This window comes from Coenobita brevimanus, chromosome 28, assembly GCF_032717465.1.
Source record: "Coenobita brevimanus isolate Jiangsu-jjx chromosome 28, ASM3271746v2, whole genome shotgun sequence".
Classification (NCBI taxonomy): Eukaryota; Metazoa; Arthropoda; class Malacostraca; order Decapoda; family Coenobitidae; genus Coenobita; species Coenobita brevimanus.
In genome coordinates this window covers 4668630-4684913 of record NC_136981.1, presented here as the reverse complement: position 1 = coordinate 4684913, position 16284 = coordinate 4668630, and the positions used below count along the sequence as shown (strand labels likewise).

General features: G+C 39.1%; 1 protein-coding gene across 1 annotated transcript; it reads left to right on the top strand.

Annotated features, from left to right (window-relative positions):
- Positions 1-3042: 3042 nt before the first annotated feature.
- On the top strand, positions 3043-10726 carry Drep4 (DNA fragmentation factor-related protein 4). Its single transcript, XM_080268478.1, has 5 exons — positions 3043-3150; positions 4377-4698; positions 6027-6198; positions 8127-8306; positions 10305-10726. The coding sequence occupies exons 1-5, from the start codon at positions 3043-3045 to the stop codon at positions 10642-10644; spliced, it is 1122 nt and encodes a 373-aa protein (XP_080124604.1). The 3' UTR covers positions 10645-10726.
- The last annotated feature ends 5558 nt before the right edge of the window (positions 10727-16284 follow it).

The following is a 16284-nucleotide window of genomic DNA, read 5'->3' as shown; positions in this document are numbered from 1 at the left end:
AGAGAGAGAGAGAGAGAGAGTATAGTGAGGTTTAATACGCAGAATAAATCACCAAGGAAAAGGTGTTGGGAAATCCTCAGACTCAGGGTGCGTATCTTGCCTCCCCGCTCACATAAAGACTTTACTGCCAGATGCTGCAAGATTTATCGCCCGGATTTATTGCGCAAGATTATCCCTTTATATAACGGAATATTTAAGATATTCTGGCATTGTTATTCAGAGATCTATTTATTTATTTATTTATTTATTTGTATATCTTTTAATTGTATCTTTGAATAGGAAAATATTTTGTATATCTAAACAATGAAAGTGTGTGGGAGTGACAAAGTGGATGATTTTAGAACAGGCTGCGTTAAATTGAGGTCGGAATCAGATGGCCGCGTTTAAGATGGCACAGGAGGCTTCGTGGCACCTCTACCTTAGTGATTTATTTTGCATATTGAAACATTTTCTTACACGTTTTTATGTCGTTCTAATTTCGTGCTCTATGCAAAATAAATCGGTATTGAAGAGGGGTTAAGAAATCTCCAAAAGTAACTTAAAAATTATCCAATCGTGTAAATTCAGAAAATAGAATACGAATATTTGTCTCTATATCTGTCTATCTCTCTTTATCTGTCTGCATCTCTATCTTTATTTCTTTCTATCTATATCTATCTATCAGTCAATCCATCTATCTATATATTGGGGGAAGGGCGTTTTGGTCATTGAATTTTTCTCCTTATTCTAGTCTGCTAAGAGCCTTAGTATCTTTTCCGTAGCGATTTACTTTTGGATAAGGCTGGTTAGTAGGCTATCATCTTCTGTTATTAATGTCGAAAATGGTGGCACCGGTATCATTTAAGTGACACAGAAGTGAATAGTAAGGTGTAACAAACAAAAAAATAAACCGCTTAGGTAAAGGTGTCAGGGAGCTTCCTTAACAGATGAGAATATGGGTTTTAGAAGGTACATAACGACACATACTGAAAGATTTATTTGCATCGTTAAAGATTTATTTGATTTACTGTTTGCTTTGAGTGTTTCCTTTTTACTAGTAAGCATAATACTTTGCTTATATTGTCTAAGCCTCCAAGGTCTTCTTACTTACATATGCAGGGCCGATCCAGCATTTTGAAAAGGGGAGGGGAGGGGGCCCATTTCGAGCGGAATTACCACTCAGTTCATTCATCCAAATAAAATAGCCCTCTTTTAGTTTAAATGATTCTGTGATAACATTTATGTAAGATACTTATTTAATTCATTTTCTTTAATTGCTGCTTTCTTTCTTTTTTCTTTCTTTCTTTCTTTTTCCCTCTAGCGTATCCGTGCCTGATTATATGTTCCGCTGGGCAACTTTTCAGCCGAGACACTGGGAACGAATTTTTGTATAAGTTTCTTTGCTTGATAAGGCTGAGGGTGCGGAAGGAGAAGGAATGTACACTGCGACAAGAGAGAGAGAGAGAGAGAGAGAGAGAGAGAGAGAGAGAGAGAGAGAGAATTTTCAGGTGATCTTTTCCCTTGGAGGTTAATTAATTCCTGCAGATATGGACCAGAAATAATGTGCTTGCCATGAACGACGGTGATAATCGTGAAGGGCTAGTATTTTATAACTGGGGCTTTGGATTCTGTGTAACACCTCTTCTCTAGCGATTTATTCTGTATATTACATCTCTATATCCCCCTGAATGTTACTTAGGCAAACTATGTAGATATTTAAACGTGACACCATACAAGAATACTTTAGGTGCACTATGCTAAATAAATCGCCACGGAAAAAGTGCTACGAAGTCTCCAATGTCCCTTAGAATATACAACCAAGAAGTTTCTCGGAGCGCGCCTCACAATCTCCCCCACCCCCACCTTCCTCCTTCCCAGCGACTATCATCTCGCCGTAAAAGACAAATTTATTCATGAACAACACTGGTATAAGGAAAAGAGGACATCTAGGCAGTACCGCCGCTATGGGGAGATCTCAAAGTTTTTAGGTGTTCGTTTTATACACGATCCTGTGCTCATGAATCTGTGTATCTTGCTGAATATGATAGTATGGGGACGTGCGTGTGTGTGTGTGTGTGTGTGTGTGTGTGTGTGTGTGTGTGTGTGTGTGTGTGTGTGTGTGTGTGTCCTTCAACTACGGTAAATAATAATAATAATAATAATAATAATAATAATAATAATAATAGTAGTAGTAGTAGTAGTAGTAGTAGTAGTAGCAGCAGCAGCAGCAGCAGTTGTAGTAGTAGTAGCAGCAGTAGTAGTACTTACGAGCAAGTCTCCCAACTAATAGCGACGTTTTCTCTCAAATGAACGGCCCGACCCGGCCCGACCGTAACGCTTTTGAGAAGCTGATAGCTCAGCAACCACAGGGCCGATCACTGCTTGGTTTGCACCATATGATAGCCCAGTTCTTTAAAACTTGTATTTGACAGGTTTCATCGCACCCAGGCGGTCCACGTGGCACGTGACACGCGCCAAGTGTAGCATGTCGAGAATCTTCAAAAGGGGACCACAGGACATACAGTTTGTCGTAAAGGCATGAAACTTGGTAGGTGCAGTAGATAGCCATCAATATAATCTAGGAATCCAAGGGGTGTAAGGCGACATTCCCGTGCTTTCGGATTTAAATGGCCTTGCTCGTACCTCGCTGACAAAGGTAGAAACTAATAATAATAATAAAAATAATAATAATAATAACAATAATAATAATAATAAATAATGTGTGGCTTGGATATAATCAAATAAACAATTTTCATTTGCATTATCAGACAAAAATTAAGGGAAAACGTGCGTTCAGGTGACGACAACCAGTATTGCTAATGTAGCGGTTTTAACGCTAAATCTATAGGTTTTAAAACCAATCCGGCTTGGAGTTTTTTTTATATTTTTACTCTATATCTACCTGTTTTTTATCTTCTGTCTGGCGTTTTTTTCGGCTGATTTCCCCTAATCTGGCGGATTTTTTACAACTTTTCAAGACCAGTCTAGCGGATTGAGAGAATATTCAGTTGGCAACGCTGACGACAACAATAACAAAGCAAACGACGATATGTTTGGGGAGAGATGTCTCATTTTGTTGTCGCAGTTCGTGGTTCCTCGAAAAAGGCAGGCATTGTGGCATCAACCTTCACTGAATTCCTGAAGAAGTGCAAAGTTAAGTTTGGATATAAGGTTAGTGCCATTTAGATTGTGATAGCCCCATGTTGACAAACAGCTTATGTTGCAGCGTCAGAACGGGAATATTTCCTGTTCGGTCCTGCGTACGTCTCTTGACATTGGGGTCATTTTAGCTTCAGAGATACCTTAGGAAGTTCCGGGTGCCACGTATTGGTCATTAATGATATATTAGTGCTGTTAGATTATGAGTGACGGTAGTTCTTATGCTGGGAGGTTTGATTATCTTTAAGGCATTTGAGTAATCTTCAGGAAGACCTTAGACCACCTCCTAAAAATTAATATTGATTTTAGCAACCTCAGAATTGATTCAGTGACTTCGTAATGCTGTACAGAAGTGTGTTTTTAATAAAAGTATCAAGAGGATCCATCAATAAACACTGAAGATATGATCACACAAGGTATGCAGTAGGTTAGGTTAGGAACTTATCCAGGGCTGTTAGCATAAAATAAATTAGATTATGATACATAAAGTTGGGCTGTTACAGAAATTTAGGTTAGGTTTGGATAAATTGACACCGTTAAGGGTAATTTCATAAAAAAAGGGCATTCTAAGATCTCTTGACTTTGTGTCTTTCCTGCAAGGTCCAAACTTCACTTTTGTACATGAGAGTGATTCTCATAATGCTGTCATGCAGCAACTTTCACTTCCATGCTCACATGATGTACCGTAACTGTTTTCGTTTTCGTTTTTAAAGGCTCCAACATGCTTGCATGTGTCGGCCTTGGTCACCTAATGGCGGCTCTCCATGCTGCACGATCCATTGCAGCCTCCCTGTTCAGTCCCTTAACCCTAAGGTCACACTTAATGACCTCGTCCCATGTCTTTCTCGGTCTACCCCTCATAACCCCACCCCCAATATTAACACTTTTGCGTGCAATAATATTCTACCAAGATAATGACAATATATGGCTAAGTTTTATATTTGTGGTAAGTCCCAATAGGATCATTGTATGTTACCTAAGAAATGGTATAGATTTTTATTTTTAATATATTTTTATTAAAGTAGAAGGTCATATTATTTTGGAATTCTCAGGGTGCAAAATCTTTGACCATATTTTATTTATTTACATACAAGCTTTCTGCTCTGATTCATAACCTGAACCTGGGTTTTTGCTGTGGACCTCACCCCATATGTTTAAAAAATTATATTAGTGAAGATCATTATACAGTAGGTTTTCAGATATATACTTAATTAGATTTCTTGATGAATGTCTTTCAGAAAGAACAAGACATTATTGTGTGCCTAGATGATGACACTGAAGTGGATGAAGAGTACTTTGAGGTTCTGTCAGCTGGAACACATTTGTACCTATCACCCACGGGTATTGGTGATGGTGGGATGTCAGACAGTATGCACAAATTGGCAGCCTTCCTTCATGCTTGTCTTCAGCGACAGCCGTCCATACACAAGAAGGTGATGGAATGTTTACAGGAACCTCTGACATCAGACAGAGCAGCATCAATGTTGAAGCTTCTTGCCATAACTGCTGTTAGCGCTGCCTCACTCACATCAAGAGAGGATGATGTAGATTGGTTCAGAGGTATGGGTTATTCCTTTGTTTTTGTTGTTCTCTTTGCTGTAGCCTTCATATTGATAGCTTAATTTTTTCCTTCTGACTGTGCATGATGTAAGTTATTTCTTCTAAGGCAGCTTTAAGTTACCACACATACTGCTGTCATGGCTTTTTACATTACTCTGTGCCTGTAGTTCTACATCTGAACTCTGGTCAGCCTTCTTTATTGATATCGCCACAATCCAGAGTTTTGTAGCTTAAGGTAGGTGACCTACAATGGTGGTGGATAACTCGTCACACCTCAAAGTAAAGCTCCACCAGCCTTGCTGTAACCATAATTTGGCTTTGTTGTGTAGCTGTTAACTCACCTGGTGGGCACTGCAAAAGATGAGCTTCCAGCTAGTCATACTCAGAGATTTTATTGGCCATCTGGCTGGAAATGCAGCAGCTACAGGATACTGCATAAATTCAACCTCTACAAGCTTGTAACAGTAATCTTCTCAGCCACCACTAATTTAGCAGTGGTTTTCAGCACTGACACAGTGTTATTAGTGATGATGATTTCCACCCTGCCCCAGCAATAGTAGACCTGCATTGGTGTTGCCATTCACAACATTGTTGAATGGAGGAGTTGCCAGGAGGGAGCAGGCTTTGTTGAGTTAGAGGTTCGTAGGACACTTAGACCAGAAGCAACCATAGTGGAAAACTGCCTGAAAATATGCAAAAATACCTGAGAGGAATTAGATTACGGTTCCTTTTGCAAGTTGAATTAAAAGAACAAAATTCAGTCCCATATCACACCTTGCAATGCTTAGGGGCTGAAGGCTAGGCTGACATTGTCTGGAAAATCTTAAGGTACAGCCCACACCCCTGTTAGTATTATATGGTTGAAAAACCTTATGTTATCCCTGGGAGATTTGAAACCTTGTCTTGGTTATTGGTAAAGAAATGGTCTTCCATACAGCTGAAGGGAAAGGTCCTTTACTTTTCTTTGAACAGATATTTATGATCGCATTGGTCTTTGAATAATTTTATAGTTGTTGGTAATGTATATAGGTTATGTATTCATACCGGTACCGATATACAGGGTGGCCTGTAATAGCTGTCTCCATGAAATTCATCCGGCAGTATCTTGTGTGTCGCAGTGACAGCTGAGTATGCTGGAGTGAGCCTGCATGTGGCAGCGGGAGTAGGAAAAGAATAGATGATGCAGGATAGACATTAATAACACTGACTGAGCCATCCCCACAGCATTACAAGAAATTGCCTGGCAGAGTGGAAGAGGAGCATTACATATGGACCATCCTGTATATATAAGTTTTCCTCTCTGTCACTGATTGTGTAATTTACTTCAGGACTGGACACAAAATTCAAGACAAAGGAAGGTGTGATGCGTAACAGTGCTGAGACAAGAATGCGAGGTTATCTACACCATGCCAAGCAAGACCTAATGGCTAACACAACCCAAGACCACCCACACATAGCCCGTGCACTTGCATTCTTTAAGCGGCATCTTAGCAATTCTAGGTGAGTTTTATTCAAAACGTAAAATTTGTTACACTAATATCATATTATTCAACCCTCCTTTTATTCTAGCATCTCATTAGTTCAGCCTTTGCTTCTCCAGAATCATACTGGTACCAGTATCTTATATTTTGGTTTGGTAAGCTTCTGAGGTGTATTCAGGATTCTGGGTGCTTGAATGGTGTGTACAGTAGTAGTAGTAGATCAAACCAGGTCTGTCTTGTCAAGCAATCCCATAAACAACAGACAAGCAATCACCCCTGTAGGACTGACCCATGCTGTGGTGAGGCGCAGGGAAGTGCGTGGAGGTTTGGATCCTGAATGGACATTGCATTTGCATCTCCATCCAGTTAACAGAGACACCACTTTAGGCTCCATATCACCCGATTATTTGATTATATACCGGGTATATTGTTACCACCCAATGTTGAAAATGGTTTCTTAAGTTACAGGAAACCATTAGGCTTGTCACTCATTGTAAAGTCACCTAAGGAAGAAGTAAACAGTACAACATCAAGTGAGTGAATGATGGTCCATTTCAGCAGGGTTGCACTTGATTATTTTTCCATTTGTTATTTTTCACTCTTCTTGCTTTCTGGATTGCACCTAATTCATCTTATGGTTAGAAAAAGAAGTTAGGATGACAATATGCATTTATATTTATAATTAAGCGATGGATCTGAGTCCTGGAGTACCAGCCTTGGGAAACTAATATCACTGAATGCACAACACAGTTCCAGGTGTAGTGCAGGAGAGGGATTCACTAGAATGTTTACAGACACGTAGATTTATTTTTAAGTGAAATACCCCAGATGCTAGATTCTCCGCTGTCCTATCCTTTTTCTTCCTGCAGAAAACAGATGTGATGTAAGACAAATTTTCTGTCATGACCGAAATTTGTTTTTGTGGGAAGAACACATGACATGAGAAGATTTCACAGTCTCGTTTCCTTGTCCTTCCTGCAGCTGGCGTGTTAGGCTGCTCCAAGGCCACTGCTCTGTACTGCGACCATGGTTTGCAGTTGCATTTTCCTTGGGTTTGGTGGTGGGTGGGAAGCATGTAGTGGCATAGGGCTAGTGGTTCCAAGATTACTGCTGGACTGGACTGTTTTTACCCTAACTTTGCCTAAAATTGCCATCACTCAGTTGTAAATGCTGAGTTGTAACAACAGATTTACATAAAAATATGATGTTAGGGCTAGTCATGAAGAAGTCCTGTAGAAAGGATGTAGCTACAGCTGCAACATTGCCTTTTTCTGCCATTGACCTACATGAAATAAGCTGCAAAGGGACAAAGATCTGCACCAAGTTAGAGTAAAAACAGTATAGTTACAAATATTCTAAATATTAAATACAACTAACTTGATAAACTAAATTCACCTTGGGAAGATGCATGCCAAAGTTTTTGGATGATGGTATGAATTGCAGTGTAAAATTAATCCCTAAATCTAGGCTAATGTAAAGTGAGAACCTACAGCATAATGTCTGGATAGTTATAAAAAATGTGTAACTCTGTACAGTATGGTGCAGTTAGTTCTCAGTTTAACTTGGTTTCTCTTAAAAGTTTTTCCTTGTAGGCTAAGTTGGTACTCTTGTAAGACTCAGTTTTTACTCATTCCTCCTCGTGGTTCATAAAAAATTTGCTTTACCACATCCCAGGCATTAACCCATTAAATCCGGATAATGTCCTTTCCTCCCCCCCCCCCCAACACCTTTACCTAGCTAAGGAAAGTTCTCTCATATTAAGAAGGCTTAGTGAGGCAAAATCTGACCCCTCCAGTTTGAAAGTCTGTCCTCAGCTGAATGATTCGTCAGGATGGCAAGAATAAAATCAAATTATGTCTCAGGGCTCAAGAGGTTAAGTGAGAACTAAATGTACTATAGATTATGGAATGTAGTCTTTGTAATCACATGCATTATTTTCGTGTCCAGGTACAATTCAAGTTACTTCGATCGGTCAGCTGGTGTCAAGGAGCGTCTATGTGATACACATGGTCTCTTCCAGTGTGAGGGGCCTTATAACTGCCCCTCCTGCCCTACTGTCCACTTCATTAACCCCTATGAATCAAGAGAGACACGCATCATCTTTTCTACGTGGAACCTAGATCATGTGTTAGTAGAATAGCACTTTAGTTATTGTTGTTGTGCTCTGTTGATTTAACCTCTCCACTCTGATGACATTTTATGTTTTTCAATCTTACTATACCCTTTGCTTTGTAACAGGCCCAGAGTTTCATCTTTTTGCAGCTTATTTCTTTAACTGAGTGACATAAAATGACAAGAGCATGACTCTACAGTCTTTCCATAGCACTTCTTTGTGTCTAGCACCATATTCTAATGTTAACCTGTTGCTACAGCTCAACATAGAAGATGGAGAGATGGTAGTTTTATGAAAAGAGTATATAGTAGCTACCTCCAGGCAGTTTTATTCAGTTCAAAAGAGAGTTTTTAATCCAAGGAGTCTGCTTAAAGCTTTCACTGATGCCTTCATGAAAACACTCTTCTTACTTTACAGACAATACATGAGATTATTGATGTCCTATGCCTCTCTGGCATGGACTTTCATCCTGTCTAATATCCACTGCAACACCTTGCAAATCATTTAGAACAATGCCATATGCATTACCACTGACTGCACCAAAACCACTCCCACAGCTCACTTACACTCTGACTATAAAGTCCTCCCTGTCAAAGACTACCTTGATATGAAAGGTGCACAGTTCTATACAGCAGCCGGTTCCAGTACACAAAACCCCTGTCAGAGACACATAGCTCACCTATGCACATAAAACAATCATTGCACAAACATTATCAAACCCACCACAACAATATCCCACCATATATTCCAGCACACTAGCAGTGAAAAAACTCCTACATACTCATTTCATGCACAGGACAATACAACGCCTGATCAAGTGAATGTCATGCTAACAGTGGATTTTGGCGGGAACTACTGATTGTCCACATTCTTCTTAACCCTTTGAGATTCTGATGACGTTTTTTGGTGTCATTTCAGATCCAACCTCAGAGATTCTGATCCGATGACGAATTTATTTGGCATTTTAAGATACTTTTGTAAAATATTCACCATAAATCGTGTTTGCACGTCATAACGAGCATGATGTCTCGGAATGATTGCTCTGTGGCAGGTACTATGCAGCTGGTATGATTCATGGCATTGTTACCTCACTGGTGGCAGATTTGATATGTGATGCATGTTATGAAGCAAACAAACAGCTTAGCTGTCAGAGCATATGCACCGGTACTTCACACTTGAGAATATAAAATCTGAGTATTAGATTTAATGATGGCCGCAGTAAATCCATCCATCCATCCATCATCCAATCCTGTGTCGCCCAATGAGGAGTGTAGGAGCCTGGGGCTAGGCAAGTTGATCCTGACATTTAAGAAGAGAGTGACCAGACTCATTCATCCCTGAGTGGCATTACGTGAGCAATAAACCCCAACCATTCCTTGGATTTAAACCTGCACCAGCTCAGTCCAATTGGAGCACCTTAATTACTTACTAAACCACCAGGTGCCATAATTTGGTTATATGGTTATAACCCAACATAGTAAATGGTTTCCTGGTGTACAGGAATCCATTTGGCTAGTCACCCATTGTAGAGTCACCCCTAGGCAGAAGGAAGAGGAAAGAAAGAAGAGGGAATGTAAAGTCACCCCTAGGCAGAAGGAGGGGGAAAGAATGAAGGAAAGTAAGACAGAAGAGGAAGGAAAGAAGAGAGGAAAGGACAGATACCCAAAGCAGCACTACATCGAGTAAGTGGATGACGAGCGCCACCACCTACCACAATCGCAGTAAATAGGTGGCATAAATAGTGGGGGGACAGGTTCCTTCTGTACTTTTCCCATTCTTGTCCTGTTAAAGTACATTAGTGTCCATACAGCTCCTTTTTCTGTTTTGCCGGGCTTCTAACTTTCTAACTTTTTTTTTTTTAGCTACTTTTATTCTTTTGTATTCCTCTCTATTGATCCACCCATGCATTAGGAGATAAAATCAGGTGGGATAATGATTTTTATTACTACTCATTGCAGTATAATCCATCCAGAACTGACCGTTATTGATTTGCTTATGGTGTTCTTTTACAGAATTGAAAAATCAAGAACAATTCTGCCAGCTCTGAAAGCAGCACTAAATAGTCGAAAGGCATCATGTGTGAATCTGGAATACTTTCACAGCCTGCTGTTCAACCACCAGAACAAAAATGGCACAGAGGGTAACCTTAAGCTTGTTCATATTGCTTGCCATGATAAAAAGCCCCATCACTTCAAATTGCATTCTGAGAAGGTTTATTTGGCAGAGGATGCAGTTGATGGGAAGAAAATGCTCTCTCACACCTGCCCCACTCTAGATCACACACACCTCAAAAGAAAAAAGCCAAACTGGGAATCACACTATTTCACCAGGAGTAAGAAAATATCAGCTTGAGTATGGAGAGAATCGAGGATAAGAGCTTTGTAAGAGAATAATGTTGTTAGACTCTACCGAAGTTTTAAGTGATTAGAATTATAGCTGATCAGAGAGGTAAATACCGTACTGTAAATGATCTTGTTTTATCAGATTCATTGAGAGAATTTTGGAACGGTAAATAAAAAGCATAACATTTAAAATGATCTTGTTTTATCAGATTCATTAAGAGAATTTTGGAACAGTAAATAAAAACATAACATTTGAGATTGAGCAGTGAAAGTTGTCTGGAGTACTTAGTCACTATCAAAGCATAAGTTGTGAAGTACGTAAGTAGTCATGTGGTGGAAGTCTCAGGTTGAAGACGACCATGTGTTTAAGCAAAACAGTTTAAGTTTTAGAGGTTACCAGTGGGTTTTCTGTTTTATACAAGGTCTGTCCAAAAAGAAACTGAACTAATTAAATAGCACACCAACTAACAGCCATATCGTGATCACAATAGGAGCACTGTGTACTGACGACTCTGAGCTTTAGTCTAAGACCAGCCGCATCACGCCACGTCACTTAGTCATCAAATTACATGCGCTTATATTTAGTTCACCTTGTGATTTGTTGCAAGTTGAACAATGATGGATCTTGAAGAGCTATGTGTTTGTGTGAAATTCTGTTTCAGATTGGGAAAAACTTCATCCATCCATCCATCCTCTGATCCTGTATTGCACCAGATCCTGTGTTGCACCAGATCCTGTGTTGCACCATGAGGAGCATAGGAGCTCGAGGCAAGGCAAGTTGGTCCTGACATTTAAGATGAGAGTGACCCTCCTCATTCATCCCTGAGTGGCATTACGTGAGCAATAAACTCCTCCCATCCCTTGGATATAAACCTGCACTGGCTCAATCTGATCGGAGCGTCTTAATTGCCTGCTAAACCATCAGGCACCATAATTGCCTGCTAAACCATCAGGCGCCATAATTTGGTTATTTGGTTACCACTCAGTGTAGTACATGGTTTCCTGGGTCACAAGGAACCATTTGGCTTGTCATTGAGTGAGTGGATGATGGGCACCCTTACCTGCTACTAAGCTTTTTGAAAAATATCATAACAGATGAATGATGATGAAGTGTAGGTGTATGTGTTGCTCCTTCTCTATGACTTTTTGGCGAAGCACGAGACAGCTGTTGTCCCCCAGCCACCCTACTCTCTGGATTTGGGTCCTACAGCATTTTTTGTTTCCAGAATTGAAATCCACACTGAAAGGTCAGCAATTTCAGACAGTAAAAGAGAGAGAGAGAAAATTCACCAGGTGCACTAAACACACATTCACTCAAGTGCATATGCCTCAGTGACTAAATGATGTGCCTTGACGCGGCTGGTGTTAGGCTAAATCTCAAAGTTGCCACTAAGCTGAGATCCCTTCGTGATCACGATAGTTGGTGCACCATTTACAAAGTTTGGTTTCATCTTGCAGAGAACTCATAATACGAGGGGAAATGAGACGTGGATGATGATGATGATGATACTCTACCAGGGACATACTGTAGGGTGGTCTCCTGCTTGAATAAGCTGGACCTCAGTTGCCTAGCCTCTGGCTATCCTGAAGCCAAATGGGTAATAGTGAGAGTGGCTGTTCCCAAAGTATTTAAGTAAAGATATTTAAATTTATGCTGGTTTATTCAAATATTTATACTGCTGATAGTACATATGATCTATTTTATGTGCATATCCTGGTGATTTTTGCTGCTAAATTGTTGCACAGATGCCTGCTGTGTCTTACATTGGTGCCACATGATGAAGAGCTGTAAACTGTTGTACTGTATAATACTGGTATCCTGTGTCCTGTATCAGTATCTGCTGGTGATTGTGTATTATACTGAATTGTATTGGTGTTACGATAAGGAGGGGTAGGTTGAGATGGTTTGGGCATGTGGAGAGGATGGAGGATGACAATTGGTTGAGGAAAGGGAGAAGTGTGAGTGTTGTGGGTGGGTCTGCAAGAGGCAAACCTAAAAACACCTGGGATGAGATCATAGAGTGTGTCCTCAAGGATAAGGAATTGAATAGGGAGATTGCCAGAGATCAGGCAGCATAGATGGCTATCAGTAGGTGACCAAGGTTGATGCATGCAAGTATGTTGGACCCTTGTAAACAATACAGTTATGGATGTGTTTCATTAAAGTAATGTGGTGAATTGGCATCAAGCTTCATGCTGGTTAGAATTACCAGACGCACTGAAACATGGCAAAATATTGCTCCTATCCTGTTTCATTGAACATAGAGGTTTGGCCCTGGTCCACCAAATGTACAGGTCTTCATATTTCTATGTTGATTGTACAGTTGTTGTATTTGTAGTCTTGTGTGAAATATTGCATTTTATATGTTCATCTTATTCATCTAATTATTTGTACTTAATCCAGTGTTCTAAATCTGAACAGCTGATTAAATTGGGAAAACTGTATCAGGAGATAAGTACATTATTGTAATATTATGTTGCCAATACTTTAGTTGTCTTAAGAATATTTTATTATTGTTCATGTAAACCAATTATGTGTGCCTAATCAAGTGCTCTTTATATGTTACAGTGCACTATGCACCTTAACCCCTTTAGTCAGAGGTCTCTCTTAAGCTAAAGAAAATATAGTGTTCATAGCTAGGATATGCTACAAGAAAAGACACCCCATGACTGACAGGATTCATGGTGACTTTTTTTTTTTTTTTTTTTTTTTTTTTTTTTTTTTTCTAGCTTCATCAGTTAGAGAGGTCTCAGTTAAACTTGTCTAGCAGTAGCCCACTCTTTATTTACTTAATGTTGTGATATTTTTGTGCTTGTAGTATATTTAAGGGGAAGGGGGTGATTTTGGTATTTCAAAGCTTTATTTACATTTGGTGTGTGTGCTGGGAGGATGTGTTATATCATGGTCCTAAAATAGTAAAGTTTATAAATTTCTTTGATATTAAGTCAGAAGACTACAGCTAACAATATTTTTGTAATTTTGACATTGTCATTATGAATTTATTCATGCAGTTTTTTCCTTTTTGCAAGTTCTTATAGTAGTATACTACTGTAGTAAGATCTCTTAGGTTTTTTCAAACTAAATATTGCTTAGGAAATTTTGTCACTGCAGCAGTTATTTCATAATTCTGTGTTTAACATCATGCAGCATATAGTGACAACATTTTTTTTTTCATCGTAGGGTTTGAATCAGGGTGATTGTTTGGGTATAGGTAGGTGTGTCAGACAATTCTTTCTTATTAAAGATTTGTGGTTAAGTGAAGCGAGGTGTGGGGTAGAGGGAGAGGAGCTTCTCAGCAACCTATTTCTTTTACTCTTGCAAACACCGGCCAAGTTTACTTGCAGCTAGGGTGTCTCCTGAAGGCTGAGGATTAAGAGATGGTCTGAATACGAACAGCATTTCACAAGCAGGTATTAATGAGTGATCATTTCAAATGGTCACTACAAAGTTGGTAAACGTTATGATACCGAAAACAAAGGGATCTCGTTATAGTACAAGGAACCAAGTTATTCTTGTTCTTCTTTAGGATGAAAGATTTTGCCAAGTCACTCCCTTGTGAACAGTCAAATGACACTGGTTCAAGGCTTCACAAAAACTGTTAGTTTTGTTTCATTTTGGTTATAATAGCTCTAACGTGCTTGCATGCATTGACGTCGGTACCTAACGACTGCTTGATCTGTAGCAGCCTCTGTATGTCATCCCTTATTCCTGAGGTCACACTGTATGACTCCAAATAAGACAACAAAAAGCTTGTGTGCTGCTAAACAGGGTAAGATGAGATACTATTGTTTTTACCTAGCAGTGTTGAGTAATTTTGAGCGACAAGTTGCAGATACTGTTTTCTACATCATTGATGCTTTTACAGTTATTGCTATTAAGACATGACTTATGTATATTTTAAGTTTTGTTTAGTTTATGACCTGTAGCATTATTTGACCTTTGTACTCAAGTGTTAATAGGGACTACACTAAAAGGAGACATTGTGCTGAAAGGATAGGTATTCTGTCTCCTTAACCATAGCAGGAGTCATATACTGTATTGAATAATATTGTTTGGTGGTAGCAATGGCAAATTGGAGAGGTCAGAAGGGTCATTTGACACTGACATAAGAAAAGCAATATTCCTTAACTTTCCCTTTCCCATTGTCTGTGATAGAGAGGTCAGTTACATTTCTTATGCATTTCATATGGCAGGTGTGGATTGCCAGAGCAGTCATTTTAACATGTAGATTTGACAATTAAAGGACCCTGTTATGTCAGTGTAAATAACAGGTGTATACAGTATATCTGTTGAAAGCTGTGAGGGATGGGCTCATGAATCCAACATTTGATAAAAGGCTGGTCCTATAAATTTTCTAGGTGTCCTTACTGATGACAATTATGCATTTATAATCTCATGAGAGTTAATAAATATTTTTTCTTTTTTTACAGTTTTATTTTATAACCTGGCAAACAAATAGTCATCAGCTGAATCAAATTCATAGAAGTGGAAAGTAAACATTTCCTTTTAATAGGTGTGTATACTTGTTGCAGGCTAGATATGCATTAAATGTTGGTACCTAGTAATTTGCAGAGATTTGTTCTCCCTTCTGGTGTCTTGGAAAAAGCATTGTACAACATAATAAGACATTAATTTAGCACAGTTGAGGCTTAACTTTTGTCAAAATAATTGGCTTCCCAAATTAGCTAGTATGTGAAGTAATCATTTTACAAATCTGTTGACCGTGTACTTACCAAATGCATGTGGTGTACCAAAATTACAATCACACTTACCTCAACCTACATTTTAGGATAGTTTCTTTGATCATATGACTATGATTTATGTTATAAAACTGCAGAAAGTGTCGTGACTAAAGGGATAGTGTACACAAGAGAAACAGAGCAATGGCAGGTAGATATGAACTTAAAGCAGTGGAGGAGTAGGGTTAGTGAATTAAGAGCTGTGGATTTGGAAACCTTGTGAAACACATGTAGGGAGTGTTTGGCTGAGAATGCAAAAGCTGTGTGTGGTGTTGTGAGACAGAGACTATGTACAGTATAATCTTTTTACTCTAGCATGGCCTAAAATTGCCATCTCTACATCTTCAATGCTTAGAGTTAATAACAGGGTAACATGACAGATGCTAGTCATTAAGAAGTGTTATGAAAAGAATGTATAGCTGCTTATTGCCTTTTTTTGCACTGTCAATAAGCCACAAAAGTAGGAAAATCCAAGCTAAGTTAAGGTAAAAAGAGTTTAGTAATAAAGCTTGGTGGGATATGAAGGTTGAAGAGCAATAGTAGAAAAGAGGAAAAATTATTAGGGTGAATGCAATAAAGAGGTTTCTGTGAAAGGAGAAAGGAATATATTGAGAGGAAGAAACATGTAAGGAGAGGGAAAAAAAAAGGTAAATAATCATCTAGGAAGAAAAATAAATGCATACTACTCTGAGAAAAGGGATAATACAGTATTTTTAAAAATGTGAAATGTAGGAATGAGGGTGAAAAAAAGTGCAAAAATGTTGTTGCTCAACTCTGGTCATGCCTGGCCCAGCAGACCCATCAACCATAGGTATGCAACTGCACCTAAGAAGTCGTCATATTGGTTCTCTATATTGTTGTTGTGTCTGCATCTTAGTGTTACAGTGCTCCATGTGGGTTATGTTGTGAG

What these genes read in the sequence shown, in the direction of transcription:
- Drep4 (XM_080268478.1), top strand. Translation starts at nt 3,043, where the DNA reads ATGTCTCATTTTGTTGTCGCAGTTCGTGGTTCCTCGAAAAAGGCAGGC. An exon ending in AAGTTAAGTTTGGATATAAG is followed by an intron (nt 3,151 to 4,376) that starts GTTAGTGCCATT and finishes AATGTCTTTCAG; the next exon opens with AAAGAACAAGACATTATTGT. An exon ending in ACGTGGAACCTAGATCATGT is followed by an intron (nt 8,307 to 10,304) that starts GTTAGTAGAATA and finishes GTTCTTTTACAG; the next exon opens with AATTGAAAAATCAAGAACAA.